Source organism: Mycetomoellerius zeteki, unplaced genomic scaffold (genome assembly GCF_001594055.1).
Source record: "Mycetomoellerius zeteki isolate Tzet28-1 unplaced genomic scaffold, Tzet1.0 scaffold471, whole genome shotgun sequence".
NCBI lineage: Eukaryota > Metazoa > Arthropoda > Insecta > Hymenoptera > Formicidae > Mycetomoellerius > Mycetomoellerius zeteki.
This window is the reverse complement of record NW_017257470.1, coordinates 1017378-1033624: the sequence shown is the minus strand read 5'-3', so window position 1 is coordinate 1033624 and position 16247 is coordinate 1017378. Positions and strand designations below refer to the sequence as shown.

General features: G+C 29.3%; 1 protein-coding gene across 1 annotated transcript; it reads right to left on the bottom strand.

Annotated features, from left to right (window-relative positions):
* Positions 1-1022: 1022 nt before the first annotated feature.
* ABCD (ATP binding cassette subfamily D) lies at positions 1023-16025 on the bottom strand. The gene is made up of 9 exons (XM_018455164.1): positions 15242-16025; positions 7440-7678; positions 6280-6663; positions 5730-5824; positions 5410-5593; positions 4807-4904; positions 4245-4471; positions 3381-3834; positions 1023-1079 (listed from the first exon to the last, which is right to left on the bottom strand). Exons 1-9 carry the CDS (start codon positions 15805-15807, stop codon positions 1032-1034), a joined length of 2295 nt encoding a protein of 764 aa, XP_018310666.1. The 5' UTR covers positions 15808-16025; the 3' UTR covers positions 1023-1031.
* Between the last annotated feature and the right edge of the window lie 222 nt (positions 16026-16247).

The window sequence follows — 16247 nt, the reverse complement described above, 5'->3', positions numbered from 1 at the left end:
AGTGATGAATTAATGTTTTTATTGAGGTAACGGATGTATTATACATAATTTCATTAATATATTATATATTTAGATACATACATGCATCAATTTAATAAAAATATAGAGATAAATGTATGTATAACATTCCATACATCCGTTGCTTTAAAATAAATAAGTTGTAACAGATTAGGATAAACTTAATCTTGGATGCCTCTTTATGGAATTTATTGTGTATTCACTGTTACACTCAGTTTGAGAATTATTTTTAATCCGAAATAATATCTTACTGGCACAATGATCATCGAAACGTTTTTAAACTGTGCATCGAACATCGAGTCTCATTGTGAATATAAATATATATCTATAATTATATATGTGTGTGGAATTCTTCCCCCATTATATATATTTATATATAAATCAATATTTCTATTCAATTATATATAAGCTTGATGAAAAATTTTATATATAATTATACATATATAATATTACATATATAATATAAAATTACATATAATTATATATGGAACTTTTATCTCGAGTCTTATTTTATTGTAGATTTACAATATTTTATGTTTTATATTAAGTTTCATATTAATTACTTTATCATTTAAAATATGATTGTAGATCAAAAAAATAAACTAATAAAAGCAATTGTAATTCAATAAGAGTTTCTTTTACAATTATAATATATATTTTATAAAACATTAAAAAATGTGTATTGTTTGATCCTTGATCATTCTATAGTAGGAAAAATACCTTTATACAATCCACAATTCTAAAAATACATATATATACATTCGTATATTTCCATACACCATAATAATTTATCTATCATTTTTCATTTATGTCAATATTCTAATATGATATGGATGATAGAATACGATCTATAAAAGAGTCAGTGAAAAATATGTGAGAACGATATAAAATAGATATATATATTTTTATTTTTTTCGTATTCTATATTCATATCTTTTCATTCTATATTATACCTATATTTTTTATTTAATTTGTGATATAAAATTCTATAGATTTTAGATAGACTGTACTTTTCAACTGATTCCCACATAGGTATTTTCGGGGTGTATATCACGCAACTCCTGAAAAGAAAATAACAAGTGAATATTAAAAATAATAAAAATATATACAGGGTGCTTGAAAAGTAATGAAAAATTTTTCGCATAGAGGCAGAATGGACTAAACTGAGAAGAAAAGTCCTGTACTATTTTACAATTTTCGCAATAGTTAACAAGATATTAATTACTAAAAATTGTCGAAAATTGGTCTTCAATGATTTTTTACTCAAATACTATTAACTTTACAGAAAAACTGTAAGAGACAAAAATTGTTTTTCTTCTCATAAGGTTCTGAGAATTTTTTCAGAATTTTTTAATACCGTATTTTCTTATGGTGGTAAAAATAAGAAAATGCAGTACTAAAAAGTTGATAAAAAATTCTGAAAAAATTCTTAGAGCTTTATGAGAAGAAAATTATAAACAATGTTTGTCTCTTTCAGTTTTTCTGTAACGTTGATAGTATTTGAGTAAAAAATCATTGAAGACCAATTTTCGACAATTTTTAGTAATTAATATCTTGTTAACTATTGCGAAAATTGTAAAATAGTACAGGACTTTTCTTTTCAGTTTAGTCCATTCTGCCTCTATGCGAAAAATTTTTCATTACTTTCCAAATACCCTGTATAATTCTGTATGTATAAAAAAACAATGTATTTGTGCGTGTATGCATATATACGTGTATGCGTATATGTGTAAGTAATGACTACATATATAAAATCATATTATTAAATCAAAATACAAATGTATTAAATTTGCTTTTCTATATCAAATTATATGAAATTATAATCTGTATTAAAAATAGCATAAGCTATATGAGAAAACATTTGAAACTATCTGTATTAGTTAGAACTTACGAAGAACACTAGACAATCCGAAAATTCAGAAAATTCTGAAACGTTGCGTACAAATAGAGTAGTTCATCCGTAATACAAAACTATTTTTTGTTTGTGCGGAATTATTTTTTTTTAAATAGTTTTTTTGAAACACTTTTTTGAAAAAAATTGATTGTCTTTTTTCGATTCGAAGCAAATATTGTCGAAATTGTTCTGAATAAAATTTCAATGGTTTTAAGAGTATACTTTATAATTATATATAATAAAAAGTTTCTTTTTATTATATTTATTCTATACCTCCACTCTCACCCATACTTTCAAAAATTTTTATTATAATTATAATATACTCTTGAGAGAGAGAGAGAGAGAGAGAGAGAGAGAGAGGGAGAGAGAGAGAGAGAGAGAGAGAGAGAAAACTATTCAACTTTCATTCAAAACATTTTTTAATCTCTTACAATTTCAATGATATTTGCTTCGAAAGAAAAAAACCGATATTTTCAAAGGGGTGTCATTTTTTAAAATCGTAATTCCGAAAAAAATGTTTTGTGTTACAAATGAACTATTCTATTTGCAAAAAAGTTGCGATCTGTACTTAGGATTATTAATATTGTTAGTTATCTTCAAGCAATTTAATTAAAAAAATGTTATTTGGATTTTCATTTATATCTATCTACTTCTATTTTAATTCGATACAGTGATTCATTTACATTAGTTTTTCAAATGATAGACACTTCAAGCAATCTATTTTTAAGATCAATATTATCGAAAATACTTAACTTGTCTTAGCACTGAGACACTACCGTGTCTCCTAATACATGATGACTGTTTACCCAGACAGAACAAAATCATGATAAGATCAAAATGATAAGATCAAAATAAATGATCATGATATATCATATAATTTAATTATGATAAGATCAAGATTAAGTAGAAGTTATGTTATGAAAAGTTATAATGATTTCTACTTCATATCATCTTATTATGATTGTGTTCTGTCTGGATACAATTGGCTATCTTTAGAAATACTTTGAAAATCCATTAGTTTTATCATTTGAAATTCGTATTGAATAATAAACATTTTGAATAATGATACACTTAATATTTTCTAATAATTATATTAGCGAATGGTGATATGAAATTATTTAAAAAGATCTAGAAAGTGTATATGATTGTCGTACAGAATAGTGCATTTGTTGTCCCCTTGAGATATGCAACTAACATATATTATTTTTAATAAATAATTTTGCATCATATAAATTAATTAAAAATTTTTTAAATAGAAATTATTTGATATTATATTTTATATTACATTATGTCAAATTAGGAATTATGCCAATTATATCATAAAATTAAATCGAATTCTTTAAAGATATTTAAAATTGAATAAACTGTGATATAATTGTGCTACGGATTTTTGTAAATATAAAATTAAAAAGTTTCGAGAAATACATTTTTAAAGAGTCATTCATGCAGAATAAAATATTTAACATACATGCAACATGTGGTAGTGGCTAGTCTTTGCTTTCTCTCGTTCTACTTCTTCCTCATTGGCTTCCCGATTCGGTAATATCGATAATCCGTCCATATTCAGTGGACCAAAAGTCCAACCGCCGTCTCCATCGAATTTCAACAATAATTTGTGATATTGTGCGAGTGATGCCACTCGGTGAGTGATGGTTAACAGAGTGATTCCTTTCTTCTTCGCGGTTTCGTACATTATTCCTTCAGCTTCGAGACTGACAGCACTTGTGCATTCATCTAATAGAGCATATTGTGGAGCGTGATAAAATAGTCGAGTCATTGCGAGTCGTTGTTTCTCGCCACCCGATAGAGTAGAGTCCCAGTCGCCGAGAGCATCGAAACCTTCCGGTTCTCGTTCCACAATACTTCGCAGATCCACATCATCCAGCAATTGTAACAACTCTTCATCCGAACAATTTTCCAATCTGCAACATAAAGATAATGCATATCTTTTTTATTCATATTTTAATGAAGAATCGAATAAAATGTATAATTATATTTAAAATATATAAATATATATGTACATATGATATATATTTATATACGTATTATGAAAATTTAATTAATTATAATTTACAGCGCTTGGTAAAATAACTGATACGACCTATTTAAAATAAAAAATAGGTCAGAAGAAGTTATTTTAAATAATAAATACTAAATAACTATTTCATTTTTTTAATTTAAAATATATATTTTAAATAACTTTATTTTAAATACGATCGAGCCCTGATAATTTGATAATTATATAACTTGAATTATATTAGTTTGATTAAATGTAACAATATAATTTAAATCTGTTTCGGTTTTTATTTTTAATGAAATAATATATATGAACCTAGAATGCGCTGGATAGATAATTTGATCTCGAAGACAACCCACTGTCATGTACGGTTTTTGTGGGATATAAAATAAGGCAGGTCTGCTATGCTTAGAAGAATTTTTTTCAGCTGGTCTGACGAGAGTTCCATCATAAACAGGCCAAAGACCAGAAATGATACGAAAAAGAGAGCTTTTACCGCAGCCATTAGGTCCGGTGATTAGTAGATGGTCGCCTGGTTTTATCTGTAAATTATAAATAAATATATAGATATAATACATATATTTATCATATTCTATTGATTGGGATCTAATAAAAAGTAATAAAATGAATATAATGATACGATACAAAATATGATAGAAATAAAATAATAAAGACATATATAATTTTATGTATTTATAAATGCAAACATACATATATATATTTATATGTAGAATAGTAAGTAATGCATAACGAGTATATAAAGTGAATGCATAATAAAATTCCTAATTATAGTACGCATATCTTTCGTGAGGTTGAACATTGGAATAGATATAATGATTCTGTAACTATGTAAAGTTCGTGATAACGAATTACTTACGTGGACTGTTAAGTTAGGTACAATTATTTCGCAATTAGGTGTGACTATCGGAACGTTGATTAGGCTTATACTGCCATCCGTGCTTTCGCGAACAATTCCTGACAAATAATAAAGTCACGTATAACAATTTTCTCAGAAACGTTTAACATAAGGAGAGAGTAATAGAAACGTGAACGAAACTTCTAGAAAGCGAATTGAAACAACAGAACATAAAAGAAACATAAACGCCTCTTTTACGTTTCGTTGGTTCAATTTCCTTCCTAGAAGTTTCGTTTACGCTTCTGTTACTCTCCCCTTATGTTAAATTTACGTTCCGATTTTTATTTTTGCCAGGATTGGAATTTTTGGTTCAAAATGATCTCAGGAATCAACTCTTAAGTGTTGTTACAGTTTTTGCCGGACGCCCTGTATACTTCGTAATATTCAAAACTATTTATTAAATTATCAATTAGTAACACGTTAAAGTATCATTTTTTTAAATTAATAATTTCAAAATATTACAAAATATATATTAAAAATCGTAATCTTATTATTAATTAAATAATGATATTAATCAAATTTTATATTATGTTATTAATTATCCATTGAAATAATTTAATTTACCTTTTATTATTGGGGTACCGTTACTAAATTCGATTACTTTTTCCGCGAATTCAGTGTTACCATTTAGAAAAGACCTTGATGAACTAGTAACGATGTTCCTCCTATATTTGCAAAGTGCGGCATCCTTAAATACGTCTAGCATTTCGCTGACGCGCGCCGCATATCCCGCCAATGCGACTAATTCCTATTTTAACAAAAATTAGATTAATAGGTATCTTAAGCATATCTTTGAAATCTTTAAATATGGTTTCCGTTTGGATTCATTTTTTAATCTCAAAATATATAGGATTAGAGAAATTAATAAGAAGTATGATACATACTTTATAAGACGACATAAGTCGTTCAACAGCATCTGCTCCAGAGCTCAAAAGATTTTTTGAAGTAGTTAGATACCTTGTTCGCTCACTCACACCATCTAATTAGTAGACGCAAGGATAAAATATTATATTAATTTATAGTTATTATTAACATTTATATTACAATTATTATATGTTATCATTAACTTTCTTTTTCTTCTTTTTTCGTATGGTATACATAAAAATATAAATAATAATAAGTCAATATCATCCGATTATTTGCTTGTGCTCTTCGAACACATTTCTATACGAAGCGCAGTTTGCATGAACTGTAAAAATTTACGCAAAAATATCGCGTACCAAGATCCGCTTTGACAAAAAAATAATATAGTTTAGTAAAAGATACTTCGTATAAAATATATAGAGTGTATAGTTCTATATAGAATTACATTATAATAATGTAGAATTATAAAAATGTTCTATAAATCTATAAACTATAATGACATCATTATTGCTATTTTCTTTGAATGATATGTTATGTTTAAAAATATCAATGCTTGCTCATTGTACATACCATCGCTATCTGCATTAATCATCCTACTTCCCAATGATGTAGCTGTTGTATTATAAAGCAACGGCATTGCGATAACGAGAAGTCCCGTACCAGACCATACATACTTCATGAGGAATTGTTCCAGCATCACATACCATAATTTTACAGCGAGAATGCGATGCAAATGCGTCACTAAAGACTTATAAGCGGAATTCAAATAACGATGTTCCGTATCATGACCCCCATAAAATGCGATTTCTTCTGCATGCACACCAATACGAGCATGTGCTTCTCTTAATTTCCCGCGTCGTGTTGCTTCTTCAGCAACTAACTGGCCAAACTTCGGTGAAGCAAAACGCAGAATTTGTCCAGTTAAAGCAATAACCGCTGCCGCTAATAATGGTCCTAGATAATAAAATATAATATAATAATAAAGATTTATATATACATACAGGGTGTCCCATAACTTATCTGACAACGCTCGTGGGCAGGTAGAACGGACTAAACTGAGTCGAAAAGTCCTCTACTATTTTGTAATTTTCGCAATAGTTAACAAGATATTAATTACTAAAAATTATTGAAATAGAATATTTGGCAATTTTTAGTAATTAATATCTTGTTAACTATTGCGAAAATTACAAAATAGTAGAGGACTTTTCGACTCAGTTTAGTCCGTTCTACCTGCCCACGAGCGTTGTCAGGTGAGTTATGGGACACCCTGTATATAATAATTGACTTAATTCTCCTTTATACACACATATAGTCGACACTTCTTATTCGCGGGAATTACGTATCCGACAACTGCCGCAAATACGAAATCCACGAATATAGAATGATTAAATGTATGACAGTATATAGGATGCGTTAAAAAGAATTAATTAAACAAAAACTAAGAGATGATCATTATTTGCATGATATAGTAGTATGTATACTATTATATAAGACGACGTCAAAGTCAGGGTCATTGGGGATGGCGCCCCTTTTCTGAACATTCACCAAAAATTTTTACACATCAATAACTGCGTTGGCTCATCACAGCTATTTTCTTTTCATTCTCAAATTTTATTTAAAATTCTGAGCCTTAATTAGTTTAAGTAACATTAATTATTAGTTAAAACCAATTAAGTTTTAACCGATCGAAGAATTTAGTAGAAATCACTATAGAAACATAAAGATCTCACCTGGTATCGTTTTTGCACCCATTTTGTGTGAAAATGAAATGAGCGCTATACCAACTAAAGCACAGTCTAATAGCGGTTTTGTTAAACTAGAATATAGATGTGCTACAGAACTGGCTAGCTCTGACAAGTCATCTGTCAGTCTTTGTTCGGCCCCGCCAAGTCTGGTGTCTAAAGCCGATACCCTATAGTAAGTCTGTTGACTCAAGTACATCTTGTAGGCGTGTTTCACCAGACGCTCCCTGCATAAATAATCAAAGGATTAAATTTTGTTCTACAGGATCTTTTTATCTAATCTAAATGAGGATACTTTTATTGCTTTTAATCATATTCAAGATAGAATGGTAAATGTATATTGTTATATATGAAAATGTATAAAAGAAGTTATATTTATTATGTGAAAGTGAAATATAACAATATATTTCTCTTTGTTATAATACATTACAAAAAAAAGCACATAGTTGCTTTAAAAAATATTTATGCAAAATGGACAATTTCTTAAATAAGCAACTATGTGTTTTCTTTACACCAATTAATCCATCTCATATTATTCTGTTCATAAAAGTATTAAGGTACGATAAAAAATTAATAGTTTACGAGATATTTAATATTTCATGTTACTATGTGCTAGAATAAAGTATAAAACATCTCGTAAACTATTGGTCTTTTTATATCAATATTCTAATACTTTTATATGATAACAATTAGAGGAATCATATTATGAAAAATAAATTATGTAATTACATTTAAAAAAGTGAAAGTGACCATATCTTTTCGGCCTTCACCTAGAAAAAAACAACATGACCAAAATACGTCTTTTACGAAACCGTTTCACTTTCATTCGAAATATTTTTTCGTATCATATTAAAAATAAGCGAGATATTCAAGATGTTCCATTTAAGTGGAGCACTCTGTATGATATCTACATATTTACTTGTTTAGTTATCTGGTAGTTACAGGGTAGTGTGTCCGGTGAATAATATTCGAATAAATGAATAAAAAATGAGTGAAAATACTCATTCAATAAACATCTTTTTTATTCGTCAAGAAACGAATAAATACTTTTTCATTCCATTTGAATGAATATTTTTTGAATATGATTACGAATATTTTCGTTTCATATTCACTTTTAGTCTGTATTATCTGCATATAGCCTGTAACCCTACAAAAGAAAACAGAAATCTATAAAAACGATGCGGCTACAATTATACTGTGCTCTTAGTCCGCGACCTACGATAGGCGTTCTTGTTTGACCTATAGGATAAACAAAAACATTTTTATTGGAAATAAATAATATATCTCGGAATTTAATGTCCTCAGACCATAATGGACGCGCCCAAGATATCTTATAAAATGTTTATAATTAGACATCGGATTATATGCATAATCAAAGTGTTAAAATATACATGCAAATATACATTAAAAAAGACCAAAATATGCATAAAATATGCACTATCAAAAAAGAAACGACTTAATTTAAGATATATTATATTTTATTACTTTAATGTCAAATTGAATAAACCCAAATCAAATTATCTCTCTTTGAATTAAACAAATTACAGCAAAATATTGGAAAAATCAACGAAACATAAGAATTTAAAAATTAACGAAACATAAGCGTTTATAACTAATTAATTATATTATATTATAATTTATAATTCTTATGACAATACACTTTTTTAAATTTTCAATTTGAAATTTGTGACGCTTATCACTTAATATCAGTTTGTAGGCCGAAAATGACCGCTCCACATCTACTGATGTCAAAGGACAACATTTGAAAATTTGGCGTTTTATACAAAAATATGCACTTTCAATAAAAAAATTATTATTATATATATGCAAAATGCTTCAAAAAAACCATTATATACATTTTGCATATGCAAATATGCAAATGCATATAATCCGATGTCTATTTATAACATTACTGTGATATAACCGGAATTATATTGAAATATGTATGGCGCTCTATCAAATAAATATTTATAAATAAAAAATGTATTGCTTTCTAAAATATTTTTCAAAATTTCTAAGTTTTCTTCATAAAATCTGAATACTTCAATGACAAAAATAAAAAAAATTCATTTTTTTCACTTAAAATCATCAAAATGCTGGTTATAGTTAAGGAATAACGATTGCGCGCGCGCTTATTGCAGCTCTCTTTTTCAATTTATATTTTGTTTGAATGAATATGAATACTTGTTAAATATTCATATTTTTTTTGTTGTGAATAAATATTTTTTGAAAACCCAAAAATTTGAATGAATATATGATTACATTTTTTTTATGTAAAAATTTTGAATAAATACAATTTGGAGCTCAATTACAAATTTTTGTATTCATCGGACACACTAATACAGCGTGACCCATTTTAATCTATCACACCAAATATTTCCGTTTCCTTGCATTTTACAAGAAAATGTTTCAGACAAAAGTTGTATCGTTTCAAGGGGGCCATAAAATGGTATTATTGATTTCAGCTTGGATGGTCGCTTAAAGACCACATGAAGGTCATCTTCAATTTCTTAAATTAAACCCACTATTTTTCATTACATATTCTTGTAGCTTACTTCGAGAACTTTTCAAAACACTATAATAAAATATTTTTTTATTAAGTATTTTTCGAGTTATAAGGCTCGAAAGTTACAGTACAGCCGGCATTAGCATTACGCAAGTTGTCCGACCGACGGCTAAAATCTCTTGAATGTTGTTCAGGATCATGTCCTGGATAACATTTGTCAAGATCAAGGCCATTGATGATTGTACCTCTTATTTTCATTTTTACGTAAAAATGAATTTTTGTGCATTTAAGTTACTTATTTACCTATTTATGTTATTTCTTCACTTGTCGATGTTACTTATTTATCCGAATACCTATACATATATACAGGGTGTTAGTTAAGTATTGCCATAATCAATAGAGCGATTCTTTGGTTTATTTCAAGTAAAAAAGTCCATATAAACATGTGTCCTAAACGGCTTAGTGAGGAGCATTTGCAATCTTTTATTACATATGATTTTGATTGCAAATGCTCGAGCAAACCACAAGTTACATAACTTGAAAGAACCACAAGTATAAAAAAATTTTTACGTGTGTGTGTGTGTGTGCACTTTGTAGCTGACTCGGAGTCGTACAAATTTCTTTTATTAAACTTTTTTGTAATTTCCATCAGTTGCAAGATATTTGCTCTGACATTTATGGACGGACACTCTGTATATATACATATATACAAAGTACCATTTTAATCAATACACTTGAATATCTCAAAAGAGAAAAGTTTTTTCAAAAAATCTTTCAGACAAAAGTTTTATGGTTTTAAGGAAGAAAGAAGATGGTGACCTTAGTTGACCTTAGAAAACGTCCTTAAGGCCAGGTCAAGGTTTGCATGAAGTTTTTAGAATGAAATCCCCCATTTTTTATTGCACACTCTTGTAGCTTATTTCAAGAGCTTTCCAAAACGCTATAATAAAATATTTTTTTATTAAATGCATTTCGAGTTATGAAGTTTGAAAGTTATGGTACTACTGGCATTTGCATTATCTAAAGTGTCCAACTGATAGCTAAAACCTTTTGAATGTTGCTTAAAGTCATGACTAGGGCAACAAAAATGTGTATAGAGCATGTTTTTTTTATTTGATTAATAAAGAAATAAACTAAATACAAATTTATTCCATAAGAAATATGCATTTTGAGCCCTATATGTTACAGCATATTTTTCATATTTTATGTAAGAGCATATTTTTGCATATTTCACACATAAAAGCATATTTTTGCATATTTTGTCCACACGTGCATAATATTTACATATTTTATCTTTTTGTATATTTCACATCATTTTCTGATTGTTTGATTAGTTTTCTTCTGACATAATAATAAATAGAATTTATAAAATAAATTCTCAATCAGAAATATGCTACAACGTATTTTATATTTTTGAAAAAGGAATGGATTAGATAAATGATTCCCACACGCCGTGATGTATTGGTGCGCAGTGATGTCAGAAAAATCACAAGGAGAAAAAAATTTTGCGCTTTTTACGTTCAATTTTCTATATTTCTGTGTCATACAATACATAATATCAAAGACTCACTCTCTCTCTCTCTCTCTCTCTCTCTAGAGTCACTATAATAAATAATATGTATTTGTTTAATTTTAATGCCCCGTAAGACTAATTAAATTTTTAAAAAATGTAAACAAATTTTATCAAATTCATTTTACTTTGTTATTATAAGTGAAAAACTTAATTAATAATTTGAAAATTTATGCGATAAAAAGTAATTTTTAAATGCATATATTCCTTTCATTAGAGCAGTTTTTCAATTTTACAGAGCATATTTTAGGCGCTTAAAAATGGATTTTTACAGCATAATTTTGGAATATACGCTTTTCTTTGGAGTATATTTTTTCAATTTCACAGAGCATATTTTAGGCGCTTAAAAAGGAGTTTTTACAGTTTAATTTTGGTTGCCCTAGTCATGATATTATATGTCATCAAGGCCATTGGAAGTTATTCTTATTTTCATTTTTCGCGGCAAATATTTCGTGCGCAGGTCGAGCGGACTAAACTAAGTCGAAAAGTCTTCTACATTTTGCAATTTTCGCAATAATTAACAAGATATTAATTACGAAAAATTGCCGAATATTGATCTTTAATATTTTTTTACTCAAGTACTATCAACTTTACAGAAAAACAGCAAGAGACAAAAATTGTTTATTTTTTTCTCATAGAGTTCTGAGAATTTTTTCAGAATTTGTTAGTGCCGCATTTTGTCATGTTTTTGGTAAAAATAGTTGCCAATAAGAAAATACAGTACTAAAAAGTTAATGAAAATTCTGAAAAAATTCATAGAGCTCTATAGGAAAAAAATAAATAATTTTTATCTCTTGCTATTTTTCTGTAAAGTTGATAGTACTTGAGTAAAAAGTTATTGAAAATTAAAATTCGACGATTTTTAGTAATTAATATCTTGTTAACTATTGGCAGTCCTTTTGTGTAGATAGACCGGACTAAACTGATTTGACGATAGGCCGAGCAAAGTTGGCTATTTTCATAAATTAATATCTCGTTAACCATTACGAAAATTGCAAAATGGTAGAGGACTTTTCGACTCAATTTAATCCGCTCTATTTACACAAAAGCGCTTTGCCAAAAAATTCGAGACACCCTGTATAAGTGCGCGCGCGCGCGCGCGCGTGGTGTGTGTGTGTGTGTGTGTGTGTGTGTTAAGGGGTTAGATATATGGATGGCATAGCATAATGGACACTATTCTAATAGAGGAGATATGTGGATATATATATATTTATTTTTAAATAAGAGTGCGACCGTGGGGAGACAACTATCTCGAATGGTAGCTGCCCCGCGCGCGTGACTGACTTGTGTGTAACTGATCGCGCGCCCGAACAGTCGTCCGCCCGGTAACATTAAAAACAATGACGATTTCCTTATCACGTGCTAAGTGCTTGACGACGAGATCGCTAGAAACTTCTAGGTCGCTCGCAAAAGAAATATTCGTAGAACATAACATCTAAATTATGCATAGAAAAATCTGTCTCGTTATCTCTCTCTCTCTCTCTCTCTCTCTCTCTCTCTCTCTCTCTCTCTGTGCTTTAGTCTATACCATCACAATTATAGTGTATGTGTGTGTGTGTATATATATATAATACATATATTGGGTCATTAAAATATAAAATGTCCGTTTTATTGTATTATTATTAATAGCAATCGTAACTTTGTTAAAAATTTTTATTAAAATTAAAAAATTTAAATTAATTAAAAATTTAAATTAAATTTAAATTAAAAAAAAGGTTTTAAAGTTTAAAGTCTCATATTTTCGAAGGGTCCCTATATTTTTTTAGTTTCTGTGAATTTAGTAATTTTTATATGTAGAAAACTATAAGCTGGATAAAATGGGAAATTTTTTTGTCATTTTGTAAACTTGTCATGTGCTCAAAAAATTTGAGAAAATTTTCGACTTTCTGTCGTAAAAGTTCAGAGCTTCCCTATAAAATTATTTAAAAAAATTGTTCCTAAGATTTGTTGTTACCGAGTCATTGCAGATTAAATAAAAAGTGCACTTTGACTTTAATCGCTCATTATAATTCTGCAAAAACTTATCGTAACACAATTGAAAAATACAGGTTCTTAAAGCTGAAACTTTGCTCTACACTGTGCAGATAGGCTAACACAACCAAAAATTGGCTGCTGCAGCCAATTAAAAATGCTATGCCATATTTTACCATCTAATTTGCTGCAGCAGCCAATCTTTTCTTTCAGTGTATCGAATGGTATAATTGTCAAATTAAAAAGAAGTCAACATTTTGTAATAATAATAATAATAAAGAACGCGGACGTTTCATATTTAATGACCTTACTCACACACACACACACACACATATATATATATATAGAATAGAAAATTAGAATAAATCGAAGAAACAAAGATCAACCGCCGTCACTCAGCTTCGAGAAGAAGCTGACGACATTCTTTGCCATGTCTTCGTCAGATGAACATTAATAAATTAGCAAATCTTTAAAAAAATATACATATATATACATATATAGGAGAACATAGTGTTCCTTTGACCGGTTGTACCTTTAATCATTTGAATTTATAAAAAATTTATTGGATACTTTTAAAAGCAAAAATATATAGTTTGTAGTACGAGTACCAGAGATGTTTTATAACTTATAATTATAACAATGAATAGAATTATACTCTTGTGAAAAATCATTTATTGTTTTCAAGCGTTCGAATGAAGTAATTTCAGGACGCTTTTTAATTTCATAAAATGTTGTATATGTATTCTGTCTTATGTTGGAATTGCCTAAAATGTTAAATAGATATTCAGAAAAAATTATTTAAAACTTAATACTGTCAATTTTAACCTATAATTTATGAAAATAATAACAAATATAAAGTAAGCAACCGTTGTACCTTTAATCAGTAACTGATATTGTACCTTTGACCAGTCAATATGACGTCGGATAATCATTTATTTTAGCTATCTCACCTCCAATATTAATAAAATTATGCTCATTAGACGCGATTTTGAATGAAATGAACGAAGGACACTATTTTTGTCAGATTCAATCGTTTCATGCAAAAACGAAAATCGCGTCTTTGTATGGCAAAGTTTATTGTTACATATTTTATATATAAAGTTATATATTTATGGTGTAAAAAGACATTAAAAATATAAAAATATAAATAAAATTAAACTTTTGTTGAATATCTTATCTTTATACACACGTTTTATACATTGGTTAAAGATACAACACTTCCTGGTCAGAGGTACAACATGGGTTTTGTATCTTTGATCAAAATTCAATTGTTTTCTGTTGTAAAAAAAGATGTACAAAACATAACAATTTAAATCTATAAAAAATATATGTTACTGTGAACACTTCAAAGAATATTTTAGAATTTTTTTTAATTTTTAAACATCAAAATATAATTTGCACAAGAAAAAATATCAAAATTGGTCAAAGGTATACCACCTTCCCCTATAGTTTCGTTTTGTTTCTTCGAATCTAATTTTCTATTTATCTTTTTATCTATCTTTTGTTTTAAATGTCATGTGATATAGTAAGGTTGAATGAATTTAATGAATGAATTTAATGCTACTTTAAAGAAAATAATAGAGGAATTGAAAAGAGATACTAAGAAGCATGCGATTCAACACGCATGCTAGAATCTCGATTCCACGGTATGAAAAAGAGAATTACCATTATTTCCAAAAAGAAGGAAATAAAAGCATTCACTCATCCATATCAAAAGAAGCACAGGAAATAGCAGGAGCGTACCTAAAGCTAAGCGCCAGCCGACCTTCCAGATATCTGATGGCGGAGTTGACGAAGGTGGCGGGCAAAGCGATGGCAAACCATCGTGCGAGCATTAAGCCAAAACCGTGTACATCGCGCAAAACTATCCTCTTCACAATTTGACCTTCCAATTCGGCTACATATACCGATAGAAAGGTTCTTGCCAACAACGTCAGTGTTGCACACGTCAATAAACCCATTTCTCGGGTACGCCATCCTGGTACCATAATCTTCAATAACATCATCAATTGTCGGAAAAAGTCATGATCCAATCCGACTGATAATCTTTGTTTTCCTCCGCCATTTTCAGTAGAACTGTTATCAGAAGAATTATTTTGAAGAACGGTATTGTTTCTATTGTGCTTAGAGTGGGATTGATGACTTTTCTTTTGGGTAGATTGTTTGAGGCGAGTAAGGACGTGCGGATAAGTGAGTTTGAGAAGATACAGTGCCGTAGCGGCTCCGGCGACGCTGCGTGTCAGCGTCTCCTGTCGCACGCCGTAGCGCGCGGACGCGCCGTCAATCAGCTTCGAGAACACTGACGACATTCTTCGTCTTCGTGTCCTGGACGGATGAACATTGACAAATTAACAAATCTTAATAGCGCGCATCCCGCGCTATCACAAAAATTACGATAATGATGGTAATAGCGACGCATCTACGATTCAACTCCGTTTCGTTGCAGTTCGTTGCAGTTTATGCTATTTTAGACGCGAGTGAGAGCGCCTGTTGCACACGCGGTTACATGAACGCATACACACGTGACCATTCGGGCCGGCCATCAGCTGGCGACTAACGCTTACCGCTTACTCTCGCGCGATACGCCGTGATGGAGAACTCACAGTTAGCATCGTTCTCGCACGTAGCCCTCTCCACGACTTCAGTTCTCGTTTTAGTATATTAGCGCTTTGTGTGAGTAAATGAGTTAAACTTTCTTATTCACTCAATGACACGCAATCGTTTTTATCATTTAGATATAAATAATAAT